The 27,807-nt window shown below is 41.3% G+C and overlaps 1 protein-coding gene across 9 annotated transcripts in view; it reads right to left on the bottom strand.

The window, feature by feature from the left end:
* SHANK2 (SH3 and multiple ankyrin repeat domains 2) overlaps window positions 1–27,807 on the bottom strand; it is a 951,897-nt gene that overhangs the window by 541,015 nt on the left and 383,075 nt on the right. For all 9 annotated transcript variants that reach the window (XM_073604227.1, XM_073604226.1, XM_073604228.1 and 6 more), the window contains exon 10: window positions 21,677–21,743. In XM_073604227.1, the coding sequence (XP_073460328.1) occupies window positions 21,677–21,743 (67 nt within the window). The remainder of the gene's footprint in view (window positions 1–21,676; window positions 21,744–27,807) is intronic.

Here is a 27,807-nt window from a genome sequence, read left to right as displayed (position 1 = left end):
ATTTAGCCGATTTAAACCGAAAAGTTCAGTTGGGCTTTACCATGATCATACAGAAAGGCTGATACTGATTTCCTGAAAAAACAATCCAAAGACCAGTAAGGATCAATGCACATGGACGTACATAGGGAAAAAATATGTCCAGCATAAAAAAAAAAAAAAAAAAGCACACAATTCTCCCGATGCTGGTAATCCTTAAAATATTTTTTAGCTGAGGCTGACAAGAAAATGCAATAATCTATATTTGGTACATTGGTAAATGTGTCTATAGGCTATTGTTAATACAATTGACTTAGTATTTTTGTTTATACAAATTACTTATACTTTAGTTTGGAGCTCTTTAGGAAAAAAAAAAATACAGTAATGACATATATTCACACATTCTACAGTATATACTGTATATAAAATACACACATAAACACGTCTACACACCATAACCCATGTCTTTCTTCGTGTAATGCAGTATTTGTACTCTAGAAATCTATATTTATTGTGTAAGAAACAACCACGCCGATGAGAGATTCTATAGCTTGTATGATTAAACAGAATTATACTGCACATCCCTAATAAATTATTCATGCCTTTATTTATATTTTCAAATTGGTTGCAGGAATTTTTTTGGAGCTCTGCAGAGCACCAGGCAGAAGTGGAGGGTTGTAGCTTCAGTAATAGCGAGATCTTCCTCTCCAAGTTGGCTCTGTGTTGTATAGTGAAGCTGTGCAGTGCCAAGCCTTGAAGCCAATGACAGCAGAATTTCCTCTTATGATGGAACCAAGGATCTCATAATTAATATAAACCATTTTTCTTTGTCAAGAAGCCTGATGTGTAAGCATAACGAGTAATTTGAATTTGCTGATATGCTTAGATATGATGTTATAATAAAATGTACTGTATGTTTAACCTCATGCCGACAAGCTGCCGCAGTTTTACTGCAGCAGAATGACACGGCTGGGCGAAACTATGTGCCCGGAGCCGGTGTGAGTGCCCGGCGGGTGCGATGACCGCTGGGCTCCCGCGATCGCTTGTGACAGAGCGAGAACCGGGATCTGTGTGTGCAAACACACAGATCCCGGTTCTTTCAGGGGAGTAGAGACAGATCGTGTGTTCATGCTATGTATGAACATGAACTCTCTCTCCTCCTAGACAGTCCCCTCCCCCCTACAGTTAGAACACAATTAACCCCTTGATCGCCCCCTAGGGTTAACCCCTTCCCTGCCAGTGACATTTATACAGTAATCAGTGCATTTTTATAGCACTCATCACTGTATAATTGTCAATGGCCCCAAAAATGTGTCAAAAGTGTCCGATATGTCTGCCGCAATATCGCAGTCCCGATAAAAATCACAGATCGCCGCCATTACTAGTAAAACAAAAATAATAAAAATGCCATAAATCTATCCCCTATGTTGTAGACGCTATAACTTTTGCGCAAACCAATCAATATACGCTTATTGCGATTTTTTTTACCAAAAATATGAAGCAAATACATATTGGTCTAAACTGAGGAAAAAATTAGTTTTGATAAAAAATTTGGGATATTTATTATAGCAAAATGTAAAAAAGATAAGGGGGCTGATTTACTAAAATCCACTCTGCACTACAAGTGCACTTGAAAGTGCAGTCACTGTAGATCTGAGGGGTGGATCCTACAATGAGGGGAAGCTCTGCTGATTTTATTATCCAATCATGTGCAAGCTAAAATGCAGATTTTTATTTTCCTTGCATGCCCCCCTCAGATCTACAGCGACAGCACTTCCAAGTGTACTTGTAGTGCAAAGTGGATTTGCCTTTAGTAAATAAACCCCATTGTGTCTTTTTCAAAATTGTCGCTCTTCTTTTGTTTATAGCGCAAAAAATAAAAACCGCTGAGGTGATCAAATACCACCAACAGAAAGCTCTATATGTGGGAAAAAAATGACGTCAATTTTGTTTGGGTACAACGTCGCACGACCGCACAATTGTCAGTTAAAGCAACGCAGTGCCATATCACAAAAAATGGCCTGGTCATTGAGCAGCCAAATCTTCTGGGGCTGAAGTGGTTAAAGTTACTCTAAGGCTTAGCTATAAATTACAGGACCCCATAACATTTATATAATAAGTCCCTTGATATCTCAGTCCTGAAACTCCAGTTCTACTGAGAAACGTAGTCCTTTCCAGGGCAACTATATAAATTCCAAACACGTTAGCAATTTTTTTTGCAGGCTGTTCTGCAGATATTGAGACAGGGTCTGCATTGGGGTGCATACTAGAAAAAAATATGCTAAAAGTCCCCACTCTTTCATGGGACCCTAGATGTACCCTGTGCATCCTTAGTGTGGCTGGAGGTCCCCCTACCCCAAAAATTCTGCAGAGAAACTTGTTTTGCACTTAATCAGCTGTCAAGGTGAGGCAAAAACAGTAGGTGATTCTAAAGGCAGAAAGTTGTTTATCTTAATGCATTTTTATATGTTAAGATGAAAAACCTGTGTGCAGCAGCCCCCCTCAGCCCCTCTAATACATACCCGAGTTCCATCTCGATGCAGAGATGTTGCACAAGAGACTCGGCTGTCCAGGACTTTCCCTCCTGGTTGGCTGAGACACACAGGGGGCTGCTGTCAAAGTCTGTGAGCCAATGAGAGAGTGAGTGGGGACGGAGCCGTGCCGTGGCTGCGTGTCTGAACGGACACACAGAGCAGCGGCTCGGCTCAGGTGCCCCCATAGCAAGCTGCTTGCTGAGGGGGCACTCAGCAAGAGGGAGGGGGCAGGAGTGCCAAAGAGGGACCTGAGAAGAGGAAGATCTGGGCTGCTCTGTGAAAAACTACTACACAGAGCAGGAAAGTATAACATGTTTGTTATTTTTAAACAAAAACGTATCACTTTAAGACCATTTCCTGCCAGTAACAGATGATTTAGCATATACTGTACATGCAATATATATAGCTGCTTCTCGTTTTCATTCCTCTGTGTCCTTCAGGATTGTAAATTACAGCAGGAAAGGTGCTCCCTCTTTTTGTTTTTACGGTAAATGTATCACAACATACTAGAACATATTGTAACAAACTGTAAAGTGCTGCAAAATATATTGGTGCTCTATATAAAAAAAATGTAATAATTAATTATACCAACAACAACTAGCATGAAAGAGAGACCACAATAAAACTGGTAAGTGCAAAGGTAGACAACCCCTTTAAGAAATTCCAGGCTTCAGATTCTCCCCCAGTTTATTTTGTCTACTTCACCATGAATCTGTGGGGAACCAGGCTTTTGCAACAATTCACTGACATCAACCCATTGTGATGATCCAGCAAATCTTTTTAATGTTCTAAATTCATTATCAAAATGCCAAATAAACAGTTTCTGTGCCTGGCATTCACTCATAAGATCTGGGATCTGTGGAGAATTGGAAAGGCACAGCAAGAGCAATTAAGTGTAAACCGCTGGCACAGAGCACTGAAACAATACTGAGCTAGCAAGGTGTCGGCAATCAATAAGATCTTTATAAACGGCTACATGCAATTAGAACAAGCATGTAACTTCGGCTCTGGCTGAACGTCTCTACGTTGTTTTTTTTTTTTTTTTGCTGTATTTTTAGTAAGATTTCCTCCTGAGTTATTACCATAGCTTTCTAAAGTCATTCATGACAAGATTATTTGTTTGCTGTACCATATAATCAGGACTTTGCTTTATATACTGTAGGTACAGTTTACTTTTAATGTAGGTTAACTTGCTTTCAGAGAAAATTTATAGATAAAGGATTGTGCAAAAATACTTGCAACCCGTGGCCAGGCTATACACACACACAAGTATTTATACATTCTTAGGCTACAAAACGCTTGAGGGGAAAAAATCCATTATTCTCTATGGAGATGGTTCACATCTTCACTCCAAGTCGCCTGAAGCCCAACGCCTGAAGCTCAAACAAGCTCTGGACCCTTTTTTGTCATTCGAATCGGGCAGATTTGGGCGTTTTGGGAGCATATTCACCCAGCAAGCAGATGACAACATAGCAACAAATGATGAAACAGATGATCATTTTTCCTATTGGCTAATTAAAAAAAAACGCCAAAGCTCAAAAACGTTGCATGGAAACAGGCAAATACGTGCGACAAAACGCCTGAAAAACGCTCAAAAACGCTACACTCAGGTGTGAATTGGGCCTAATGCTCCATGCACACTGAAGCTCATAAACGTCCCTTTTTGGGAGTTTGGGCATTTTTTTTTTTTTTAACAGCCCATAAACTCCCCTCTATGTTATCCTATGTATTCATGCACACATGGACGTTTTTTGGATGTTTATCAGCAGTGGAGTTTATGGGCTGTTTTCTGAACGCCATAAAAATCGCATTCAGGAGTCGTTTTCCTGACCACAAAAAAACGCCAAACGCTCATAAACGCTGATAAATGTTGATAAACGCTCAAAAAGGTGGCTCACCAGTGTTTAACCTTTTTGATCCATTGAAAAACAAAAAAAAAGACAAAAAAATTGAAAAAAAAAAATGCTAAAAAACGCTAACGCAGAAAAACGCTAAAAAACGCTAATAAACGCTATTGCAAAAACATTAACAAAAACGTTGAAAGACTCACTGCAAAGCTACTGGCGTTTTTATAACATTATTTTAACATCCAGTGTGCATGGAGCCTTCAAAAACATCAATTCATCCTTTAGAGTTCACAACACAAGCACCACTTTAAGATATTCTCTGAGAAGCTCAGCTCACCATGTGGGTTTTCAACAGCGACTCAGTAGCCTTCCTGCCTTTTAATTTCTAAGGTGGGGTCCTTACTCACTTTACAATACCGGACCCCAATGGATTGCCCAATATGTCCCCAAACTCCCTTTCAATAGTCTGTTGAAATAATTATTGCATTGCCCCCCGGGTTTGGCAAGCCTGGATTTCCCATACTCAGCCATCTCAGTTTGGCAATACTATTAGATTGTAAGCTCTTCTGAGCAGGGCCCTCCTAATCCTCTTGTATTTTATTGTATTATAACTGTATTGTCTCCTTTTTATATTGCAAAGCGCTGCGTAAACTGTTGGCGCTATATAAATCCTGTATAATAATAATAATATTCATTTGTTGATATAATAGCTGTGCCTTGTGGATCCCTGGGGCTCCCTTCCCTTGTTTCTTTCTTTTCTTTCCCTTGCTCCCGCTTTTCCTTTTCTTTAGTTTCTTCAATTCTCTTTCTTTTTGGTTATTTAATAAGGTTATCCGGTCACCAGACAATATCGGGGTACAGACGGTTACATTGTATGCAGTTTGCACTCCTGACAATATAGCAAGATTTATGTAGGATACTTCAGCGCCTAATTGAATGCATATTTTGATATGCAGCTTGATGTTTCTATGCTACTGGAATTCACACACGGTTTTGGATCTTTGACTTTTTATACTGTACGGCACTAAGCTTTGTCTTGTTTACACTCTCAGTTTGGGCTTACCTAATTTGTTATGTGACTGTCTAATTATTGGCTCTGTTTTTATGCTTGAACAAGAAACCTTTGTAAAAAAAAAAAAAAGCAAGAATTCTTACCAGTCTCAAAAGGTATGACTTCAAAAGATAAAAGCTTTGTTTGAATTTACATATGGATAGCTAGGAAAATAATAACTGAAAGAAAATCACTGAGATTTTATCGTATTTATTTATATACAAAAAAATACGATTTTTTGCTGTTGTTTTTATGCAATCAAAGTAATGGAAATTCCTGTGGAACCTAAAAGTCATCAGTGTCATCACCTTACATACTTATAGGGCTTTGGAATCCTTGTGTGACAGCACTGACAGGCACAGCACTGACAGGCACAGCACTGACACTTCCACCACACATGGAAGAATTAGGTATTTCCTTTAGCATTGCGTGGAGAGGCAAGGGAGCAAAGAAAAGGCAAGTATATGATTTGGAAGGATGGGGGATTAACCACTTAAAGACCAGCCTCGTTTTGGAATTTAGGTGTTTACATGTTTAAAACGGTATTTTTTGCTAGAAAATTACTTAGAACCCCCAAACATTATATATTGTTTTTTTTTCTAACACCCTAGAGAATAAAATGGCGGTCATTGCAATACTTTTTTTCACACCGTATTTACACAGCAGTCTTACAAGCGTACTTTTTTGGAAAAAAAAAATTAGACAACCGTAAAGTTAGCCCAATTTTTTTTTAATATTTTAAACGATAATGTTATGCCAAGTAAATTGATACCCAACATGTCACGCTTCAAAATTGCGCCCGCTCGTGGGATGATGTCAAACTTTTACCCTCAAAAATCTGCATAGGCGACGTTTAAAAAAATTGTACAGGTTGCATGTTTTGCTGTAACGCAAAACATGCAACCTGTACAATTTTTTAAACGTCGCCTATGCAGATTTTGGTCTAGGGGGTCTAGGGCTAGAATTATTGCTCTCGCTCTAACGATCGCAGCGATACCTCACATGTGTGATTTGACCTCCGTTTTCATATGCGAACGCTACCCATGTATGCGTTTGCTTCAGTGAGTGAGCTCGTCGGGACGGGGAGTTTAAAACATTTTTTTTTTTCTTATTTATTTTATTTATTTTTACACTGTTTTTTTTTTTAAATATTTGGGTCACTTTTATTCCTATTACAAGGAATGTAAACATTCCATGACAGGACCTCTTAAATGTGAGATCTGAGGTCAAAAAGTCCTCAGATCTCACATTTGGACTTAAATGCAATAAAAAAAGAAAAAAAAAATGTCATTTGAAAAAAAAAAATGACAATGAAAAAATGTGCCTTTACGACGTATGAGCGGAAGTGGCGTTTTGACGTTGCTTCTGCCCTGCAGTGTCATGGAGACAGGTGGGGGCCATCTTCCCCTCACTCGTCTCCATGCACAGCTAGGGAACGGACGCGATCGCCTCCGCCGCTGCCGACGACTCCGGTAAGCAGGCACCGGATCGTGGCGGGAGGGGGCCCTCTCCCGCCACCGACAAAAGTGATCTCGCAGCGAATCCACCGCAGAGACCACTTTTATCTTTTAGCCGACCGCCGGCCGAAAATGGGGATACCGGGGTTATGGCAGCTAGCTGCTGCCATAACAACGCTATCCGTCCTCAAAAAAAAGGGACGTACATCGGCGTGCGGCAGTCGGCAATTGGTTAAAGCAGGCTTTTTTTCTTTGAAATAAGCAGTGCCCATTAAAGAGTATGTTCACCATTTTGTAACATGTTACACCCATATTTAGGATGTAACATGTTACTATAAAGCACTTTCCTGCACCCCCCCCCACCCTTTTCCCACATGAGAGGGGATGTTCTTCCTGCACCCGCTGTCACAATTTAAAACAGCGCAGTTTGTAGTTCTCAGTGAACTACCAAGGTGCTGGTGAGCATCATAGTTCATTGGCACTTCCTGCACTTCAGTGACTGTCTGCTCATACAGGAGCCACGGGTGCAATGCATTACAGGCTGCAGTGTAATAAAATGAAAAAGTCACTCCCATTTACATTCACTTTGCACATGGACACAAACCGCTATTTCTTCAGCATAACATGTTTTTTTTTTTTTTTCTCAACAAAAGTGGAGTTTCTCTTTAAGTTTGCTTTAAAATGATATGCTAATTTTAAATCCTAGGTTAAACTAGCCATACACAGCTTGATCTTTTCATTTAGCCCATGGGCTGATCAAAAGTAAATAGAATCCCCCATTCACACTAAACACTGTGGATAGAGGAATCTCTTCAACTGGCTATTTTATTCAGCAGCCGTGGCACCCATGGATTTCTAATTACAGTAGATGATAGGAAGATCATTTTTCCATCCGGCTCTGCTGATTTTTGTTGAGCCAGGCGGTGCTTGCAGGGCCAACCACAGCTCAAATTTTGGCTCATTTAGCAGGAACCGGACAAAATGCAGGACTTCTATGGCCGTCTTAAAGGTTTATTATGAGGTTATAGGTTTAGTTATAAAGTCAGTTTAAGTATGTTGCATTACATTTTAGTATTACATTTTAGAATAAGACTAATATGTTTAGAGAGGAAAGCGCTTGTACTTGTGAAGGCTTTTCCTTGTTTTAAAGTGGTTGTAAACCCACATGGAAAAAAACAAAAAAAGGCATAGTATAGTATATATGCATAGCATACTAGCTTATTATGTAATACTCACCTGAGATCGAAGCCCCTGCTGTGGTGCCCGTACACAGCACCAGCCAGCGACATTTCTCCCCGGAGTGACTTCTAGGTATCTGCCAATCACAGCGCCGGAGCCGCGATGAGGTCACTCCCGTGCATGTGCGCGGGAGCCGCCGGTAACGGCACACTCACTGAAGCAAACGGCACTTACATGCCATTGCTTCAGTGTGCATGTGCCAATGACGTCGCCACATGCAGATACAGGGGATATCTCCTAAACCGTTGAATTTGGAGTTCAGTCATCACTTTCACTCTGTCAGTATTGATTATTTGGATATAACACTTACAGGACACATTGACAGTGGCAGGGTAACTGCAAAAAACCTTCAGAAAGCAATGTACTGGCAATTCACTTTTGCTTGCTACGAGTTGTCACCCCTTTCATACCATACATGCACTACCAGTGGGGGAGTTCATGCGAGCAAAAAGGAACTGCTCTGATCATGAAGATTATGAGAAAGAATGTACTGTAGTCTCAGAAAGACTAATGAGGCGAGGATACAAAAAACATTTGATTGATAATGGCTGGATCAAGGAGGAGGAAAAGGATAGAGAGGTAGCATGCTAAAAAATGCAGAGAGCCCAAGTATGAAAACACAGTCCCATTGTAATAGAAATAAAATTAATTTTGTTGCTACTTACTCTAAACAATATAATCAAATTGTAGCAATTGTCAAAAAGTGCCTTCCCATTCTATATGCGGATAAGACATTGTATGACATTTTACAACAGGGTTATAGTTTTTCCAGTAGAAGGGCTCCCACACTGGGATCTATCCTATCTCCTAGTCTTATTCATCCTCATCATCCCCCACGGACATGGCCAAGTATCACTGCATCTTTTCCTTTTGGCACCAGCACATGTAGACAATGCAGAAGACACAGAAAAACCAAAACTGTCACCTCTTACTCCACAGGCAAAACCTACACTCTTCAACATTTTATTAATTGCAGCTCTAAATCAGTGGTTTATGTAGTAGAATGTAGTGATTCTCAGATACAGTATGTGGGTTACACCATTCACCACCTACGAATCAGAGTCTCTAAACACTATAATGACACTGTCAATCCAAATGCCAAAAATATTTCTAATGTATCTAAACATTTCAAGACAGTGCATGGCGGTAACCTTGATACTTTTTCTTTCTTTGGTTGAAACGGTCTACAAGAGCAGGGGGATACCCATCGCACCCTGCTCCAACGGGAGGTATGGTGGATACACACGTTAAATACCAGAATGCCGTTGGGTATGAACAATAGGTTGGATGTTAGCCTGTTTTTGAAATAATGCTATAATATATATTATATATAAAATATATATATATATATATATATATATATATATATATATATATATATATATATATATATATATATATATATATATATTATGCAGTATAGCAACTAATGATTTTTTATTGAAAAATCATACACTGTTGTATCAGTGGGACTGTAATGGTTAACATTTCGTGCTCTTTTTTGAAACCCCCTGTTTTTGTGTCTGTTTGTTTGGCCCAGGTCCACCTGTCGCCAATTAATGGGTTGATTTCTTAATTACCGTATTTATCGGCGTATAACACGCACTCTTTTCCCCTTAAAATCAGGGGAAAATCGTGGGTGCGTGTTATACGCTGATCCCCGCTGATTGTGAGCGGAGGAGCGAGCGCCGCCGAGATACATACATAGCCCAGTGTACTCGGCTAGACTCGGCTAGCTCCGCTCACGGTCACGCCCAATTCCGCCCTATGATGGACATAACACAGGGACTGGGCGTGACTATGAGTGGAGCTAGCCGAGTCTAGCCGAGTACACTCGGCTATGTATGTATCTCGGTGGTGTTCTGAAGAGGAGTGTCCCCCCATATTATAGGCTTACCTGTAGCAAAAGTGGATTGTAAGGGTTTACAACCACTTTAAGTGGTACTGCAGCTTAGAAAACGTATTCACCCTTTTGAGAGTAAATACAAGTGGTAGAAAATAATGAGTTCATAGCAGGAGAGATAAGACAAGATATGAACAATAATTGAAGCCTTTTAAAACTCCAAGCACAGACTGTGGGTGGTGTCCTAAATAACCCACCAAACTTTTAGCCCTGGGTCACACTGCTGCGACTTCTCACACAACTCGTTGCAGTGTGGGACACAGAAAGTCACACGACATGCCAAAACACTTTAATTTCAATGGGTGCCATCTTAGATGCTGCAGCTCAAGTTGCAGCAACAAAAAATGAGTTCCTGCACTACTTTTCTATGAGTGACAAAGACTAGAATGTTAAAATCACAAAGGTCGCAAGGAAGTAGTTTGTCTAATCTTTGCAACTTTGGCTGCAACTTCAGAGGGTTTTGTAAGTTCAGTAATGTGGGTCGCACTCTCTGTATTATGATTTGCCAAAGTCACAAAACATCAAAGTAACATGAAAGTCGCATTGAATTTGCATTCAATCGTAAGTTAGGCACAAAATCGCCCTGGAAGTTGCAGGACTTCGGGGTCACAGTAGTGTGAAACTTGCCTTAGAACATTATTCCCACAACATCAATCCATCAGCAGTAGGGCGGATGTATGTACCACCCCCATACATGCTCTATGCATGTGTGCTATGTACACATTTCAGGACTTTTTAACTGGTGTGTTCGGTGAAAATAACGCGCAACCTGGTCAGATTTATGCAAAAACTTTTTTTTTTGTATAGTCTGGTATTATACTGTATATGTACATGGAGTTAACCATAGCACAAGGTATGGTTTCATTTTTACAATAATCAAGCTAAATAAGTTGAACCAGGAAATAAGTGTGTCATCTTTCTGGCAGTGGCAGAAATGTGTGTAAACCACAAAACTGGCTGGACAGAATACACAATGGTTTGGCAGGTAAAGAAATATACATGTATTAAGGACCGAGCCTCTTTGAGATTTGTTGTTTACAAGTTAAAAACAGGGTTTTTTTTTTGCTAGAAAATTACTTAGAACCCTCAAACATTATTCATTTTCTTTCTAACACCCTAGAGAATAAAATGGCGGTTGTTGCAATAATTTCTGTCACACTGTATTCACGCAGCGGTCTTACAAGCGCACCTTTTTTTGCAAAAAATACACTTTTTTGAATTAAAAAATAAGACAGCAGTAAAGTTAACACAATTTTTTTTATATTGTGAAAGATGATGTTACGCCGAGTAAGTTGATACCCAACGTGTCACGCTTCAAAATTGCACCCGCTTGTGGAATGGCGACAAACCTTTACTCTTAAAAATCTCCATAAGCGACTTTTAAAAAATTCTACAAGTTGCACGTTTTAAGTTACAGAGGAGGTCTAGGTCTAGAATTATTGCTCTCCCTTGTAATAGAAAAAAAAACCATGACAGGACCTCTTAAATATGAAATCTGGGACAAAAAGACCTCAGATCTCATATTTACACTAAAATGCAATTAAAAAAAAAAAAAAAATTGTCATTTAAAAAAAAAAGGCCCTTTAAGAGCTATGGGCGGAAGTAACGTTTTGACGTCGCGTCCGCCCTGCAATGTTATGGAGACGAGTGGGGGCCATCTTTTCCCCTCACTCTTCTCCATGCCCAGCAAGGGTGAAGATCCGATCACCTCCGACGCTGCCGGCGGCTCCGGTAAGCGGCGCAGGACATCGGGCCCCTCTCCCGCCACAGATAAAAGTGTTCTGACGGCGAATCTCCCACAGAGACCACTCTTATCGGAAATCGGCCCGCCAGCCGAAGAAGAGGATACCGGGGTTATGGTAGCTAGCTGCTGCCATAACAAAGATATTCCTCTTCAAAATAAGGATGTATATCGGCGTGCAGCGGTCTGGACGTGGTTATAATCTCCATTTAGTGATTTGTCTGGAGTTTCATTTCAACTCTGTAGAGAACACAAATGATATATGTGTTCATAGGTAGCAGCAAAAAAAGAAATCTGTATAGTTATTTTCTTTCCCCAAAAGCTCAAACAATACAGGGGACTCTGTTTTTGAAGAATTGCACCCTTCTTGTGCTTCTACATTTTCTAGATTCTGTAACATATAAAATGGAGGAAACAGGAAACAAGGGAAAAGTCTGGAGTTCAAATGCCTGGAAACAAATAGCGATGAATTGTAATTTCCTAAGGAATTAGGAAACGTTACTATACAGAACATGTGTACAACATGTGCAGGCGCATGGATGGGCAGCCTGTCAAGTCTTGTGTATTGATGAGTGTACACATACTTTTGGATGAAGGATACGGCACAGTATGTTCAGCCAATAGAAAACTGCCTAAACACATTCTGCGCTGCCAGCCTGGCTAAGCGATCCCTCTCACCTCTCAATATGAAGCTTGATTCTATATTTCCTCTTATTTTCCTCATTGTTTTCTCATGTTTTAGCAGAGTGGATTGTCCACGGGAAGCCAACATTACTCTATTTGTATCAGTAAAAACAAGTAACTGGCAAAACACCAACTGTTTTTACATTCACCGTTATCAAAAATCTGAGGAAAAAAAATGGAGTTTGCAAGTTAAATTTTGTGAAATCACCCCTATGCTCTTGGTTGGTGCAAGGTATAGTCAAAGATACTACCCTGTTTCCCCGAAAATAAGACCTAGCGTGATTGTCGGTGATGGCTGCAATATAAGCCCTACCCCCCAAATAAGCCATAGTTAAAGTCCTTGTAGGTCTTATTTTCAGGGTAGGGCTTATTTTCGGGGAAACAGGTTAGGGCTTATTTGGGGGGTAGGGCTTATATTGCAGGCATCACCGACAATTACGCTAGGTCTTATTTTCGGGGAAACAGGGTAGTAAAAACATCCAGAGGGGCTAAAGGCAGTAAATTAGGATTTATTACCTGCACCAGAGATAGCAGAGTGGTTCCTAAAATTGCAGCATGATGGCATTGAGGTCCCTTTCACACAACCATTTCGATAAGGTCCACCTGTCAGTTTTTCAGGCAGACCTGATCAGACAGCCCATTCACCAAGGACCGGCAGATGTAGACAGACTTGTGTCCGCCTACCTCCGATCCCATCCACTAAAAACAAACAGAAGGGGATCTGTTCTCCTCTGTGTATACGAATCAGATCAGAGGGCAGTTAGATGTAAACAGACAGTGGAGTCCGTGTACACCTGGCCACCCATAGAGCAGAGGGGGCTCTGTCCGGGTCTGCTGAGTGGACACAGACATGTCATCCACCTCGGTTCCGATCAGCAAGGGATCATCAGACAGATTATTTGACCTGATTTGCACTTGTTGGGTCATGTGACCTGTACCAACTCTGCATTTAGGGAACAGATGCCAGTCAATCCTTATGCAGAGTAACCTAATATTTAAAGTGTATGTGATATCATGTGGTGCAAAGACCACCTGTCTGAATTTGAAATGGGCAGTCTGGTAGCTGCAAAAAAAGGAAAAGGTTCCCCAAGTGGGGTTTTTAGGCAGCACAAAGAAAGGTGGTAGGCCAATATATGTAAAAATAGATTAATTTTATTATACAAAAATAGCTTCAACACACTGGTTAAAAAATGAGCTCCAATACAGAGTGTTTACAAATCTCATGACACTCAGCACATACAATGTAAGCACGTAATCATAACAACATTGTACATGTATTGACAGTGTTAGAAATGTAGACCTGACGCGTTTCGACCTATAAGTTCCAGGTCTTCTTCAAAGGTCAATCTGCTAAAATTGTACAACAAAGGTGCATATGTCAAAAAAATAATAATTAATTATATAGATTTCAAAACAGGTATACCATATATTGACATGACATAATTACCCAGTGATGAGTGTCCTATGCGAGAAGCTTTCAGTAAAAGAGGTCCCCTTAAAATCAAAAGATTGCCTGTTCACTTTCCCCTAGAGATCCCATGACATCAACGCTGCAGCCTCCAATCCCAGGGGAAGGTCCTTACGTGCTTACATTGTATGTGCTGAGTGTCATGAGATTTGTAAACACTCTGTATTGGAGCTCATTTTTTAACCAGTGTGTTGAAGCTATTTTTGTATAATAAAATTAATCTATTTTTACATATATTGGCCTACCACCTTTCTTTGTGCTGCCTAAAAACCCCACTTGGGGAACCTTTTCCTTTTTTTGTCTTGACCAATAGGGGTGAGCAGCACTCCCTTCCCTTCCTTGTGTCCTTCCTTCAGTCTGGTAGCTGCAACCACTGTCAGTGGTTCCTCCCACCAACTCCCGCATCACCACTGTGTCCTCTGGAGGTCGGCAGGAGGAATCACAGAGCATTGCAGGGACCAAGAGATTTCCACTTGCTGAAGAATTTTCAGTCAAGGAATTATTTGAACTGGAATAGAGTTCTGCCCCAGGGGCAGCAAGAGAGGGGAGTAATATTATTTGTACTTTAATGTGACCCTGTCACCACACCTAAAGGGAAAAATACTACTCACAAACACGTGGAAAAAAGTTTGCAAATACAAACGATCTCCAGATGGCGACAATTGATTGACTGACAGACAGACGCCAGATGGTACACAGGGGGTATCAAGGGCCACTGCCGGCTGACGCGTTTCGAAGGGATACATTCTTCCTCAGAGCCTGGCAGTGTTATCCCCTCCAGCTTCACATATATATACACACACACACATGTACATACACAGCAATGAGCATTTGGGGAGGCTTGTAATTATACTTCACTATACCATAGTAACATCTGACAAAAAAGATCTAAAAATACCGAAGCAGGAGACTATGTGAAAATTAATATTTGTGTCAGTCTCAAAACTTTTGGCCATGGCTGTTCAACTATGTCCTCAACCAAGCAGCAATATTGTGTGTGAAAAAACCCACCTAATAAAGTATAGGTTACCTCCTGCCAGTGTAGCAGAGATATTTACATAGGGGATAACACACTAAGTGAAATAACAACCCACAAAACAGAACATGGCCACAATTACAGGGAAATTCTGTCTTACCTTATCCACGCTGCAGATTTCCAAACGGCACCTATCACAATGGGCATACTCCTGAAGGAGTCTTCAGAGTGTGGGTGCCATAGGAATAGGCCATGGCCCTGTACCTGTATAACACTCTGCCGCTAACTAAACTAAATATTACACCACATGTCAAGGAGAGCACTGAACGCAGGATCCATTGACCGAAGCAAAAATCACAGGCTGGCCCCTCTAATGTGGGCTCCGGTTACACTTTTCAAGATGTACATTAAGGGCAAACGATCCGGAAACTACCAGTGTGCCCTGAGGCGATAAACAGTTGGATCTTGATTGAAGAGTCAGTCGAAGTAGTGATGAAAAAATAAAAAGAATGGTTTATGAAACTTCTCCAAAGGAGAGGTCTAAGAGGGTTATATGAGGGTGCACTGGGGTGTGTGTTTCCATCAAAACTTTTGCTATTGTCTAATCACCTGAAGGTAGTGGCATATAACCCATCGTCTAGGACTACATATCATGTGTTCCGTACTCAGGGCCATCTTTAATATCGATTGGACCCCGGGCAAACATTTTCTTCGGCCCTCCCGAATCAACTATTTGCGGGCAGTGTGGGCTCAAGGGGCAGCTGCTTTGGTTCCCACAACAATGATTGGGCCCGGGACAGCTGCCCCTTTTGCCCTGCGTTAACCGCTTCCCAACCACCTCACGCTGATATACTGCGGCAGAAGGGCACGTACAGGCAGAATCACGTACCTGTACGTTGCCCTTTAAGAGGTTGCTTGAGGGTGTGGGCGCCCGCTGGGAGCTCCGTGAGCGTGATCGCGGGTCCCGCGGACTCAATGTTCGCGGGGATACCCGCGATCGTCTCATGGAGAGGAAGAACGGGGAAATGCTGATGTAAACAAGCATTTCCCTGTTCTGCCTAGTGAAAGGACACTGATCATCGCTCCCTGTAATCGGGAGCGGTGATCAGTGTCGTGTCACACACAGCCCCTCCCCCCCCCACAGTTAGAGTCACTCCCAAGGACACAGTTAACTCGTACAGCGCCACCTAGTGGTTAACCCCTTCACTGCCAGTCACATTTACACAGTAATCAATGCATTTTTAATTGCACTGATCTCTTTATAAAATGTGAATGATCCCAAAATCGTGCCAAAAGTGTCCGATCTGTCCGCCATAATTTCGCAGTCATGATAAAAATCGATGATCACCGCCATTACTAGTAAAAAAAAATGATTAATAAAAATGTCATAAAACTATCCCGTATTTTGTAGATGCTATAACTTTTGCGCAAACCAATCAATAAACGCTTATTGCGTTTTTTTTACCAAAAATATGTAGAAGAATACGCATCAGCCTAAACTGAGGAAAAAAAAATTTTTTTATATTTTTTTGGGGATATTTATTATAGGAAAAAGTAAAAAATAATGCGTTTTTTTCAAAATTGTCACTATTTTTTTGTTTATAGCACAAAAAATAAAAACCACAGAGGTGATCAAATACCACCAAAAGAAAGCTCTATTTGTGAGAAAAAAAAGACGTCAATTTTGTTTGGGAGCCACGTCGCACGACCGCGTAATTGTCAGTTAAAGCGACGCAGTGCCGAATCGCAAAAAGTGCTCTGGTCTTTGGCCAGCCAAATGGTTCTGGGCCTAAGTGGTGAAAGACGACCCTGCTCGTACTGTACTATTAAGATAAAAAGTTTTGGCTGGAGTTAGGCTTCAACATTAAATGATAATCAGGACTGGATTCTATATTCAAACAACCTTTGATGCTCAAAGCAACTCCCCCCCGCTTGGATCATCAATCTTATAAAGCATATTTTCTTGTTTTACTGGTCCTAACCTGGCTTAGAAAATTGTGAATAATGTGTAAATAAATTTAAATGAAATAACTGCTGATAGAAAACAATGCGTAGTCAAATATTATACAGGGAAATGCTGCATCTTTGCCTCCGCTGCCTTAAATACATGAGTATAATTTGTTTTCAGTAAGAGAAAAGCAGAATATATGTACATTATATATATATATATATATTTTAGAATTCTTTTAGGGCTGGCTAGGAGGTATTCCTTTGATGGTGCCCGCTCAGCTAAACATGCATTTTCATTAGGGAGAACCGAGCACTATCTGTAATGAACATATTCCAGCCTCTTCATTCAGTGTGGAAGAATTCTTCCCTGTTTAGGCACAGCAGAATTAGTAGCTATTCTACACCAAAACAACAACAAGTAAAACATTTGCTTTGGCACAGTGCTATGATGAAAATGCCAAATGAACATAATGCTATGTTGCACCAACCAGTTACCAGAATTAAAAGAAATGTACTGAAGCCATCTATAATCGTGCTTGTATTTAACTCCCCAGTGTGTTTATTTATCCATAGCTGGGCACCCCCTATTGGCATCCTCAGTGAACTGCATGCAATTTGTAAATATTTTTAATTCAGATATAGAACAAGAGAACTAAATGAAAAAAGAAAGCAAAGTTGCTGCCCATAGCGAGCAATCATTTTCTGTAGGATAATGAAATAAACTGGCCAGTCACTATGGGTAACAGCTATGCTATGTTCCCATTTTTAACTACAATTTACTACAGCGATGCACTGAGTTGCTTGCAATAAAAGTAGCAAAGGCAGACAGAAGGGGGTACCATTCTCTAGATGAGTAGATTCAAATTGGATTCAGACCTTTGCAATGTGGTATGATGTGCATGTTAATATTCATTAACATGTGCTGCAGTAAGGCCTCATTTACATAGATAGCAGTCTCTACTACCCCTCAGAGAAGCGATCCACGGTGAAACACTTTTCAGAGGGCAGTACAGAGGCGGATTCCAGGTGTTCAAGAGGTAATACGGCTGCCACTTGAATGCATTTTTGTTTTTTTGTTTTTTTTACAGCTGAAGGGAGATTTTGCATTGGTTTGTCAGCTCCCCAACAGTGAACCAAACATTTGACATATTGTTGTGGTACAATTCCATTGACTTCAGTGTGTGGCACCTGTCAAACTCAACATGGCAAGATAAAACTGCTGCAGCCACGGCATGTGTGCAATCCCCTCCAGCTACCATGGAGGGGTTTAGGAGGGTGGGCAGGAAGAAGGAAAAAACGCAGACCCTTATTTTTATTTCCCCCTTTTGCATCCATGTAAATGGGGCCTAAAGGCAGTGCATTTACTCAGTTTAGTTCATTTATTTTGAATACCCCACAAACAAACCCTTTTTGCAGAACTCCACAATGCACAGATAGTTCACATCTTGGCATAGCTCCCAACTGTCCCTGATTTCGAGGGACTGTCCCTGATTTGGAGCAATGTTCCTCTGTCCCTCATCCCCCCTCATTTGTCCCTCATTTTGATCTGATCTATATAGTTGTATATAAAATTCACTTTTTATCTTTCAAAAAGTGTTTCTCAGTGCTAAAGTTTTCATCTAATTTCTAAATTGCTGCATTTGTACATTTTAAAAGCCAATATAAAGGAATAGTAGTGGTAAAAAAAATGCCCTTGTGAATGAAATTAACCTTTTTTTTGGTTAATTCTCCTTTAAGGGGGTGTGGCAGGGGGCGTGTCCTATGCCTACATACATTTGCCAGTAGGAGTCCCTCATTCCCATCTCAAAATGTTGGGAGGTATGTCTTGATGTTGTGGTGCACTAAAATGCAGATTTCATTGTAGTATGTTGGGGATGTGCCCAAATAAATGGTTCTGCGATGTAAAGGCCTGAATACAGCCTAATGCCCTGTACACACTGTCGGACTTTGACGGAAAATGTTTGATCGGAGCTTGTTGTCGGAAATTCTGACCGTGTGTAGGCTCCATCTGACTTTTTTCATCGGAATTTCCGACAAAAGTTTGAGAGCTGGATCTAAAATTTTCCGACAACAAAATCTGTTAGCGTAAATTCCGATCGTGTGTAGACAATTCCGACGCAAGGTGCCACGCATGTTCAGAGTCAAGCAGAAGAGCTGCACTGGCTATAGAACTTAATTTTTCTCGGCTCGTCGTACGTCACCACGTTCTTGACGTTCGGAATTTCCGACCAACTTTGGGTGACTGTGTGTATGCAAGACAAGTTTGAGCCAACATCCGTTGGAAAAAATCTGATGGATTTTGTTGTCGGAATGTGTGATCGTGTGTACAGGGCATAAAACTGCAGACTTTTGGGAGAGCTCAGGGGTCCTCATCAATAAGTATGCAGCAAGCTGACCAAAGACACCTCAGCAATCTCTAAACCTTGCAATAAGAAATAAGATCAGGAAAATCTACATTTATCACATTTTAGATTTGCTTGAATATTTACATGCAGATCTATGAAGTATCATCCAGTTCACGAATCCAGGCAATCGAAATTCATGAACCAAAAGATTCGGACAAATCAAACAATCTGCAGCCTAGTTCACATAATTTATGAATCGATTCACTCATCACAGTCCTAAAGTGGGCCTTTAATGCCCTAAAGCACTTTGCATTGTCTGAACCCTCCCCCTCCACTCCACAATAATTTAAAAAAATTGATGATTTTTAAAACTTTTATTTTTATTATTATTCTAGTATTATTTTCTGGTCCAGCTCACCCTCTACCTCCATTCTCCTATATGTGAAAATGATGTGTACCCCACTCCAGCAGCCTCATGGGATATTCAGATGACGCGTGCTCTAGAGTGAAATGCATAGAGGTCAGGCCTGATGCTTACAATCATAGGAGCCCTATACTATTGCTTGCACAGCTGAGATGCACCACACACATTGCGAGTTTTATACCGGCGTTGGACCGGTTTCTGCTTCCCCCTGAACTGACTTTTTGTGATTTCATGCTGGACTATGTAAGTGCTCTTTTTAAGCAATAAAATATAAAGCGTTATTACACTATATCCTGCCTTCTGTGGCTCTTTGTTGGGGAGCTATTTCACAGACCTACTTGATGCAAGTTGATATATGCAGTGGAGAGATGTTATAAAGGTGAAGACATCTACATTTGAATGCCTGCAAAGTGGATTGGGATCCAGCTTCCTCCATATATGATTGCTTGATTGGAAAGGGATGCATAAAGGAGCTACAGCATTGAACCAAGGAGTCCTTCCCATTAGTGATGCTTTGAGGTCACTGTGTGGCCGAGGCGATCCGGTGAGCACATTTTGTTATCACTTCGGGTGAAGTACTTTAAGTTTACTGAAGCACCTGTGCATTTTATTTTTCACGGTGTTGGGAGCATACACAAAAAGATTTGTTCACATATGCTTATTACGGATTATTATGGACATTTCTGATGGTTTATTTTATTGTGCACTTTATTTATTTAGATACACAGTGTATATTATTAATTTGATATTTGATTTTGGTATTGTTTCCTTTGCGCTCTCTCTCTCTCTCTCTCTCTCTCTCTCTCTCTCTCTCTCTCTATATATATATATATATTGTATTGTTAATAGTTTTCCACTAATTTTAGGTGCAGCTTTGGTATATAATCAACAAATTGTTTTTTTTTCCCTCTCATGGGATATCCATGTTTGATGTCTTATGGGGCAGCAACTTACAGAGTGCGAAAGAAAGAGGGAGGACCTGAAGGTGTGAAACTTAGGGGCCAGCTGTGTGAACCCTGAATAGACAGAAAAGAAGACGAAGAAAGCGTAGGACCTGGCATGCAGTGAGGGATCAGGGGATCACAGCAGTACAATGCTGGGTTCGCTAGGCAGACTATGCTATTTGAGCTCAACCCAGGAGACAAAGTAGAATGGCAATGAAAGCAAAATTGACTCTGTGTGGGGATGGGTTCTTCTTTATTTTACATATTGGTATGGAAATATCAAATCAACACACATTGCAATAGTATATCTCACAAATGCCTACACACACTTTTACTGCAAGCGTTAAAAGTTAGATACTTTGCTTGAGCTGGCTTTTACATAAATTCATGCAAACCTGTATTTGGGCCAGGCTAGGCAAACTAGCGGGTTCATGTAACTTTAGGGACTCTTAGGGCTCAGGATGCACAGAACAGTGGATGCTGATGCACCGCAGTGCACCAAAAAGTACATATTGTGCATTGTGGTGCAATGGGTTTAAAAGAATACTGTGATTTACTATCTGTCCAATGTCTAGATGAATGGTTGTATATCGGTTTGCTTGAAAAATTCTCAATAAAACTTCATGGAACTAAAAGAGTATAGGTCCAGTTTTTGTTCCTTCGCTGTGGCTGGCAGATCCTTCAAAATGATTGGGCTGCTTTAGCACAAGTTAACAAAACAGGCAGATGTAAAGAGGCCCTCATCCAGTATTTCACCAAAAACGTAACTCCTATCGATAGGATGCCTGAAGTAGGACTTGCATCTCAGTGCTGACTTATGGAAAAAGAGGTAAACCAATCACACAGACTATTAAATTAGATTTCGGGGCCATTTTGCCATATTGCAAGGAAGCGCTTTTAAATTGACACTTTTAGAAAATCACCCTGTCCAGAGATTGAAACGGAAAGTTAATTTTTAATATCAATAAATCCAAAAAAAATGGCTTATGTAGCAATTATATTTCCCCAAATCCAATTTTTAGCACATGTAGTATTTCATTGAAGGGACTCTAGGGTAAGGTGAATATGTTACTTCGGCCATTACTGCACTAGTCAAGATTACGAACAGCCATGCAACTTCTGATTTTGCTTACTTACCAATATCAGTTTCCTTATGGTTTTTAATGAACTCAGCAAGCTCAAAATTTCCAGCAATTATAGCAACCTGCAACAGTAAAATATATGATTAACGAAAAGCTTTTTTTTTTTGTTTTATAAAATAAACAGCTTTATTATTTTTATACCAAGCCATATATCCAAATACCATGGGAAGTTTAAAGTGTTGCATATACAGAAAAAGTAGAATACGTTTTTGTTAGCTGGTTAACAATTTATTAACCTCCCTGGCGGTATGATTATTTCGGATTTTAGGTGCTGAAAGCGGTACAATTATTTTGCATGGAAATTTGGCGTTTTATATTGTAGGTCTGTAAATCTTAACAATAACACACTTAAATCTGTCCAAACCAGAGTCTAGTAGATATCCCGGGTATGATAAAGTTTGAAACACAAAAACATAAATTATAATATAATAAATAAAAATAAATAATTAAAAAAAAAAAAAAAAAATAGTAATAAAATAAATTTCCCCACAATTCACTATCGCTCAATTCTGCAAGTGTTCTAATTTACTATCGCTGTTTTCTAGCTGGTCTAAAGCCACTTTTGACGTAAAGGGACACTTTTTGGTTGCTATGGACAATCTCCAGTTTCCAGGCAGAAAGAACAGTGTATATCATGTAAAACTGCATGCAGGGCATGGTACAAAGCACTGGGGACAAAAGGGATGTGAAATCATTTCATACAGTACTGTAATCTGTAAGATTACAGTACTGTATGTGTTATGATTTTTACTTTTTTTTTAATTTGCCGCCAGGCTCCGCCCCCGTGCGTCGCGCCGCTCGCAGGGAACGGAGCCTGGCACGGAGAGGCTTCGGAGGAGGACGGAGCCCTCGGACACTGCGGGGGACATCGCAGGATCCCGGGGACAAGGTAAGTAACGCCGCCCCAGGATCCTGCAATGCGATCCCGAGTGTGGCTCGGGGTTACCGCTAATGGTACTGAATTTTAACCCCGAGCCACACTCGGGAAAACCGCCAGGGAGGTTAAGTATAATAGATGTTTTGATACATTACTTTTATGGTAAAACTGTATACAACGCAAAGGCGGTTTCTATTTCCATGTAATTGCTCCATTTAAGATCCACAGCTCAGGTGGGAGATTCTGTCCACAGGACAACTATTAGTCGTGCACTCCACAAATCTGGTCTTTATGGAAAAGTGGCAAGAAGAAAGCCATTGTTGAAAGAAAGCCATAAGAAGTCCCGTTTACAGTTTGTGAGAAGCCATGTGGAGGACACAGCAAACGTGGAAGAAGATGCTCTGGTCAGATGAGATCAAAAGTGAACTTTTTGACCTAAAAGCAAAACGCTATGTGTGGCAGAAAACTAACACTGCACATCATCCTGAACACACCATCCCCACTGTGAAACATGGTGGTGGCAGCATCATTGTGGGGATGCTTTTCATCAGCAAGGGCAGGGAAGCTGGTCAGAGTTGATGGGAAGATGGATGGAGCCAAATACAGGGCAATCTTAGAAGAAAAGATCCACATTGCAATCGCACGGCGTCCAAGCAATCGGCCACAGGTGTCAATGTTATATCAACGGCACCCTGAAACAGCACGCACAGTGTGATTTCCAGATTTGGAATGCATGAGTGTGAACATGCTATGCGGTTCAGGTGCGGGGGGGGAAAAAAAAAGGCAGGAAACCCATGTGACAACAGCAGAACAACGATTTGAGTCATCTTTTACCTTTGTCACCTACTGTTGCTACGCTCTACTGTGCTGGCAGCCGGAAGACATAGCTGAATGAAGAAAATTAAGGGCACATACTTAGGGTTGTCACCTGTCAAGGAGAGTTCGGGTTTGGAATCAGGCATCCGGGTTTCAGACTGCCTGAAACCCGGACACATTATTTAGACTGGACTATGGCTTCCCAGCAAGGTTGCTGGATGCAGTTGTCTAAGCTGAGAGTGTGTTACTCTTTCACAACACCTAAAGCCAGCATTAACAAACCCCGCCCCCCCAAACACACACACACACACAGACGGGAGAGGAGAGAGGGCTCAATCTGCACCTCTTCCCCCCCACCCCTACTGCTCTGTGGCACACTCCAAATTTCCTGCCCCAACTTTCCTTTTCTGAGGCATAGCGCTGGGGATTGAAGTCCAACAGCCTCAGATACATCTAGATGAGAGGCGCTGACTGCCAAGGAGCGAGTGAGCTCACCACCTATCCCTGTCTGTGACTGAAGTCTCCCCTCTTCTCTCTCCTGCCTCTGAGTAAGTACACTAAGGCAAATCAGGGTTCTCAGAGCACCCCTTACATCAGAGTTCCCCTTTACACCAGAGGCCACAGTGTTTCCCCCTACATCAGAGTCTTCTCCATACATCAGAGTTATCAGTGTTCCCCCATAAATCAAGGTTCGTAGAGCATCCCTTATATTATAGGCCCCTGGAGATCTCCCTTACATCAGAGTCTGCAGAGTCCCCTTCTTACAGTGAAAGGGAACTCTGTGAGTTCAGATGTAAAAGGGGAACTCTGTGGATCCAGATGTAAAGGGTGACTCTTGTTATTAACTTCATAGATTAGAAATGTTATTTAATAGCAAAATATATGTACAGTTTATACTATAAAAAAAAATTCTGTGCGCCGCTAAAGTGTTCGGGTTTGACTGGAAGAAAAGGTGGCAACCCTACACATACTGTAGAATATTTATGTACAGGTAAGTGAATTCATTTTTTGATTCGTAACAAGTTAATCTGTTGTTTTTTCTTTCCACAGTTACAATGATAACTGTATATGATGGCAACCATGTTTGCTCTATTTATGTGCATGAAGGCTCTTTTCTGCTTGGTAGTGCAGCTAAATGAATCCGGATTCTAATTATCTCAAAGCAAGAAAGACATACAGGTTACCACTAGAGGGAGCATTTGGAGATCTGTATAAGAAATGTATTACGAGTGAAAAAAAAAATTCACAGCAGATATAATAAATTACTTTAAAACTTCACACCAATAACCTAAACAGAGTCTACCTATAACTAAAGTACTATGTTTTTTTTTTCCTTGCAAAATAAGCAACAACAAAAAAAAAAACCCTGGGGGTCCTGATAATTGTTATGGTAAAGCATCATTACATGTGCAAACACACACATGTATTTTCCAGCCGAGCCTTCATTGAATTGTCACTGGTATTATACATTGACAAATACACAGTTCATAATACTAATCAGACATATTTTGTCAACTTGACAGTGAATCCTTGTTGGTTTCCATTCAGCCCTGTAAATGATTTGATATTCACATGACATTTTCCCATTGTGACGGCCCACAAGTGCTAATCAAGGCTTCAAGTTAAAAAAAAAAACACTCTGGCAGAAAGCATTGAATCGGGGGATAATGAGCTCCCTCAATGAACCACAGCCTGCAACATCAGAGAATGGCCTGACAGCGTTAAATGTTGAAATGTTTGTTTTATTTCCTAACATCTGCTTGGATCGCTAACTCTCAGTTCTATTTAGCTGGTTCAGTGACATTTATTCCTTCTGCAAACTCCATGATGTGCTCCATGATGTGCTCCATGATGTGCTCCATGATGTGCTCCATGAAATTCTTTGCATACAGGTCATATACATTGGTGTCTTGTGTTTGGTGACACAAATAGTATATACCAGCTAGAACCCTCTCCACCTGTGGATATATCTCCACTCCTCTGCACCCTTCTCCAACTTTGTAACCAATCTTTATCTTACCAAGATTCTCTTCAACTGTGCAACCCATCTCCACTTCACTGCAGGCCTCCTAAACTATTCACCCCTTTTCAATTGTGCAGCCACTCAACACTCTATATCTGTGCAACCCCACTCAACTTCTTTGCAACGTTCTTCAACTGCATAACCATCTCTCCCCCGTTTCCAACTGTGGAACCCTTCTGCGTCTCTCCATCGGTTCCTACAACACCCAACCCTCCCCGTCTCTGCACCATATGGTTAAATGCTTACTCCCACCAAACCTTTGCTCCTTATTTCCTTTCACCCATTCTTCACCACCAGTGGCGGCTGGTGCTCAAAATTTTTGCGGGGGGCGCAAACAAACTGAAAAATACTGAAACCAACCCCCCCCGTTAATTGCAGCCTCACTGTGCCCATCAAATGCAGCCTCACTGTGCCCATCAAATGCAGCCTCACTGTGCCCATCAATGCAGCCACTTGCGCCCATCATATGCAGCCACTTGTGCCCATTATATGCAGCCACTTGTGACCACCGACCCCCCACCCACTCGCGGGGCTCGCGGCTCTGGCAGCATCCCCAACCCACCCCCACCCACGGGCGGCTCTGACAGACCCCCTGGCACTTACTGCCGGGCAGCAGCTCCTCTCAGTCCACCAGAGCGGTGGCAACCTCGGCTTCAGCGTGTGTCTCCTCCGCTTCTCTTCCTAAGCGCCAGGCATCCAATAGGGTGGTCTGGCGTTTGGCCAATCAGGAAACAGGTCTGACGCCCTGCCTCCTGATTGGCAGGGAGGAAGGTTAGTGTGAAAATAGCGAAAATTAATTTGCTATCGTCACACAATTGGGTGGGATCAGGGCGCACTCTCTGCGCCCCGAGCCCACCCTATTTTGAAACCTAATAGAGCCTCTGGCTCTAATCAGGTGCTTCAAAAAGTACCAACCTCTCCCGCCCCCAGGAAACCATGCATCCAGCGTCCTAAAAGAGGCCGAGCGCATGGATGGGGGGGATGGCGCCCATGCGCCCACAGTACACGGTTCACCACTGCCTCCACTCCAGCCCTAACCATAGTACCTTGCTGCCTGCAAGCAGTGATTCCTGTACTGACTCCACTCCTTGAAACCCCTCTGCACAGCACCTCTGTAGTTCAGAGGGCAGGCTCTGTGACTTCTGTGACACAGTGGCGCCTATCAACAAGGCAAAGTGAATACATGTCACAGTATTCAAAGAAGTAAATGTGTGGAGCACTTCATAAAGTACATTTGTAAACTTAAAGTTTGTCCAGATTATTAAGAGTTGGCTAGAAATAATTGAAAACACACTATCAAAATGAATATCTGATTTTACATTTTGACCGTAGATACCCTTTATGTGATAAAGTGGGAGGGGGTTGAGATGGGTTCTTGCCATCTGAATCTCTGCAATGCAGAATCTCTGCAACACAGCTTAATACTTTATCGATAACATGAAGAATTTACTACATGGACTAGAAAATGAACCATACAGTAAACTTCTATGGACTAAACAAAATGCAATACAGTGTCCTATAGAGGAAGAAAAGTGGATATCCCCTGTGCTGTTACACTTGTTGTATGAGAGTATAATACATTGCATAGTCATGGTTTATGTTCATATTACTGTGAACTGAGGATTTATATAGTTAATTCCCTAAGTCATTGTTATAGACCTCTGTACAGTTGGTTAATATATTGCCACCTTGTGGTTGTTTTGGTTATTGCACCACCTTTTTTCGGTGTTCCCTCCCATTTTTTGTGATGTATTTCCTATTCCTTCACACGGTCTTGTTGGGATAAAGATGGCCACTTCTCTCTAAGGCCTCATGTAATTTGCTTGCATCCATTTCCATGTTTTGACTTGCAAAAACCGTCTTTTCAATCATCTGCCACATCCTGTTGTCTGCTGTAACCTGCTGCATTCAATAAAGATCTTCTTGGGTGAGAAAAGCTATCTGATAAAGACTGGCCGCCCCCCCTAATCTACATGCAGGGCGCCAGATGCATGAGTTTCAATGGGTTTTATTTTTTTTGAAGCACATGATTACATCCTGAGGATCCAACTAGCTTCAACAAGGGGTGGGCTCGGGGGGTTTGTGGCATCATAGTTTGTTTGCCGCCGCCCCCCCCCCACCCCCAAAAAAAATGGAACACCAGCCGCCACCGCTTTCCGCAGTGATTGTATCTGCTTATACAGTCCAGGCATAGAGGTCTCAGCAAGGGAGAAGTCACTAATAAAACGGTTGGAGTCAGAAAATCCCCACTTTATCACTCCAAAAAATGAACCAAACTAATGAGCAAAAATTACCTATATTGTGGAGTATCTGTCCTTAGATGTTTTGGTTGCATTAGATTACTAGTCCAGATTTTTTACTTCATTTTCACCTGGTTATCCTTGCCACTTACACACTTCATGTCCTAGCC

The sequence above is a fragment of the Aquarana catesbeiana genome, linkage group LG11 (genome assembly GCF_042186555.1).
Source record: "Aquarana catesbeiana isolate 2022-GZ linkage group LG11, ASM4218655v1, whole genome shotgun sequence".
Lineage (NCBI taxonomy): Eukaryota > Metazoa > Chordata > Amphibia > Anura > Ranidae > Aquarana > Aquarana catesbeiana.
The sequence above is the reverse complement of the archived record's forward strand: the minus strand, read 5'-3'. Positions and strand labels throughout refer to the sequence as shown.